General features: G+C 43.2%; 1 protein-coding gene and 1 non-coding gene across 5 annotated transcripts in view; both read right to left on the bottom strand.

Annotated features, from left to right (window-relative positions):
• BMPER (BMP binding endothelial regulator) overlaps positions 1-3,552 on the bottom strand; it is a 250,531-nt gene that overhangs the window by 100,163 nt on the left and 146,816 nt on the right. For all 4 annotated transcript variants that reach the window (XM_023532027.1, XM_023532029.1, XM_023532028.1 and 1 more), the window contains exon 12: positions 1,031-1,360. In XM_023532027.1, the coding sequence (XP_023387795.1) occupies positions 1,031-1,360 (330 nt within the window). The remainder of the gene's footprint in view (positions 1-1,030; positions 1,361-3,552) is intronic.
• On the bottom strand, positions 2,193-2,311 carry LOC111741295. Its single transcript, XR_002780950.1, has one exon. It is a non-coding gene; the product is annotated as a 5S ribosomal RNA (ribosomal RNA).

Genomic DNA, 3,552 nt, shown 5'->3' with positions numbered 1-3,552 from the left:
TATACAATGGAATATTACTCGGCCATTAAAAAAATGAAATCCTACCATTTGCAACGACATGGATGGACCTAGAGGGTATTATGCTGAGTGAAATAAGTCAGACAGAGAATGATAAATACCATATGAATTCACTTCTATGCGAAATCTAAGGAACAAAAAGAACAAACTAATCAAAAACAGACTCGCAAATATAGTGGACAATTTGGTGACCAACAGAGGGGAGGGGGGGCTAGGAGCATGGGGTGACGGGTTAAAAAAGTGCAAATTAGTAGTTGATAATTGGTCACGGGGCTAGAGAGCACAGCAGAGGAAATGCAGTCAGCATTAATAGGATGGCTGAGTGGAGGGCCAGGGGAGGGAGGGGGCAATTGGGGGGATCGTTTTATCAACAATATAAATGTCTAACCAATGTACTGTATACTTGAAACTAATTTCAATAAATAAATTAAAAAAAAAAAAAAGAATGGACGGGACGGCTGGTCACACAGCACGGCCTCGGCACTCCCATCTGCACACCCACACGCATCTGTGGTTGACTTTTGAGGGTCCCCCCTCCCCTTCCTGGCAGATGTAAACAAGGAAACACTCTCGCAGATGTGAAACTGCACATCACCGGCCGAGCTGGGAGCGACACTGACGATTCCAAGCTGGCCATCAGTGGCCTCGATTTAGCAACAAAACACGAGAAAAAGGTCATTTGGATAGAACAACTGCTATTTTTGGAAGGATGGAAAGGCATTGGGTGTCCGCAGATTGCAAGGCTGGCGGGACTGGCGTCGGATTGCGAGGCTCTGGGATGTGCAAATTTCTCCAGCTATCTGGGGGCGTCTTGGAGATCTCCCTCCAAAGCCCCAGTGAATGGCGGTGAGGCAACACCTGCCTGCAGTTGCGACGCTTCTCTGCTTCGGGGTTTTCCTATGGGGAGGAACCCCAGGTCCTAAAGGCTCAGGTGCTGCCGCTGCTGTGCGGGTTGGTGAGGTGGAGAGAAGAGCCAGAGGGACACAGACGCCCCGTGCTTCGCGAAGCCCACCTGCTTTGGTCGTCACTTTCAAGAGATAGCCATCCAGGTCGACGTGAAAGTGCGGCGCCCGGCAGGGCAGCGCGATGCGCGAGCCGTTCCAGCGCACGCTCAGGTGCTGCTGGAGGCTGACGGTGCTGGCGCCCAGCACCAGCTCCACCGACTTGGTCCAGGAGAAGGAGCGGGTCCTGCGTGCATCGTTCTTCACCAGCACCTGAAAGGGCGAGGCGGGGGAGGAGCAGTCTTTCGTCAAAACGTACTGACACGTCCCCTGAAAGTTAAATGTGCGTCCGTCAAAAGTGTTGTAGTGGGGGTCTCCGAACACCGTGCAGACGCCGGGCTCTGCGGATGAGTGAGAGACAAAAGCAGCGTCATAAACCGTGCGCAGGAGTAAGAGACACATCAGGGGTCCCCGTGGGAACCTGGAAGGGGCACCCGCCAGGTGGGGGAGGGTCTTAGCAGAGATGCACTATGCAAAACTAACTTGAAACAAATGAAGTTTGGTTGGTTGGTTGTTCTAAAAGTCTGTGCCAAACCTCAGGGGACATGTAATATTTCTGGTGCTTTTATATTTATTTATAACACTTTTGGATTTTTAAAGCATCTCTGTTTGGGAGCCTTGATATGCTTCTGTGGTCTTAATGTAAGGGACGGAGAAATGGAACTAAGATAATTCTGTACACAGAACTGGCCTAACTTCCTTACCCAGGAAAACAAGAACAGAATATGAATCAAAAAGAGGCAGCAACATAAATGACAATACAGCAAAACATAATGTTATTCCCATTTAACTAATTCAAAAAAAATGGAAACATGGTATTCTACTCGTGACTCATGGTTTTAAACAAAAGTATTATATTCAACCCATATGTTTACCAAAGACAAATGAACAGAATTGCCAGACAGATACAGTTTAATGCCGTCAGGAACCAAGTGCCGATAAAGTCAATAATTTCTATGCATTTTATAGAAATACAAGGTTCCTATATTTTGAGATGTGTGTCAAAATCTAAAGTTGGATAAAAACGAATTGTAAAACCCATCATTTAGTAAATTTAAGAAGTTCCAATGAGTTCATCACTTCACAATGCCATTAATTCAAATATTTATGAGACCCAAGCAGAGTTCTATACTTTGGAGTATCATAAAGATTTTTTTTTTTTTGCTTTTTTTACACCTACAGCACCTGGTCTTCCCATGTGGTCTCCTATCCAAGTACTAACCAGGCCTGACCCTGCTTAGCTTCCGAGATCAGACGGGATCGGGCGTGTACAGGGTGGCATGGCCATAGACTCGTGAAGATTTTTATAGAAAATTAAATATTATTTCTTTTTTAAAACAAAATTTGGCAGTGATCTGTTCTCATGTAAAGATAATTTATCTGTTTTCAAAGAGGCATAAACAACCAGGAAATGAGGAATTCACTTAGAGAAATTAACCCACACAATGAAAGAACTATTATAAAAAGAGCGATTTCCAGTCAACACCAGAACAGGTCAAGAATACACTCTAAATATCTAAGGGAAGAATTAAGAGTCAAGACTGAGGGAGGATGTACCAACAGATGTGATAGAACCAATGAGATCCAAGGTCAACATTTGCTTTCAAAGTCTAAAGTGCTTGGAGAGTAATGTTGTTTTATGCTGTGATATGTTATGTCATTTCGCATGTCTATTTCATGTTACTCCATATAAATCACATATATCTGCAATGTGGTAAATTAATTATTTGTTCTAAATTAGCTTTTCTTATCGATATTTGATAGCGACTCAAAAAAGAAAGTTTTGGGCATGTAGGATAGTTTCAATGAACAAATACTTTAAAGAATATCGAATTCACCTTCCATTTCTGTCTCAAATAGTGTTCTCACCTATCTAATCACCTCATACAGCATTTTCAATCCTTTCTCCACGTGATTACTTTCAAAATTGTCCGAACACACACTTCCCTCACATTCTGACAATCTCTCCCTAGTATAAAAATGGTGCTTTTGGTTAACAGAGCTGATACTGTCATGTGCCACACAGGACCAAATGTTAATCTGATCACCAGATGTACCAAATTCAAGAGGAGAGATTTTTTTCAGAGTTCGTAACCCCATGTACTCAGCAAGAAATCCCGGAACCAATGAAGACTTTTGAGCTTTTGAGCTTGTAACAGAAAGACTCAGTTTGAAAAGGCGAATGCACTACTGAATGATTTGCAATTGTCCTCCGGAAGAAATCCTCTCTCAGCGGTGAGCAGGCACAGGAAATGACTGTGCCTTCTGCCCAGTCCACAGTGACAATCCTCTCCCTGAACCAGGGACAACCCATGGCTTCTCCTGGTGTTCTGACAACAGTGGCATCAAAAATATAATGAACAAAAACAGTAGTAGCTAACATTTACTGAGAATTCATACCCTAGCACCGTTCTTTATGCCTACGGATCATGGATACGTTATAATAACATAGATATTTAGATCGTCTCCTCGGGTTAAACAAACACCTAAGCGCTTGGTCATAAATCCATAAAATGAGTTATTATCTAGTCAT

This window comes from Pteropus vampyrus, unplaced genomic scaffold, assembly GCF_000151845.1.
Source record: "Pteropus vampyrus isolate Shadow unplaced genomic scaffold, Pvam_2.0 Scaffold75, whole genome shotgun sequence".
Classification (NCBI taxonomy): Eukaryota; Metazoa; Chordata; class Mammalia; order Chiroptera; family Pteropodidae; genus Pteropus; species Pteropus vampyrus.
The sequence above is the reverse complement of the archived record's forward strand: the minus strand, read 5'-3'. Positions and strand labels throughout refer to the sequence as shown.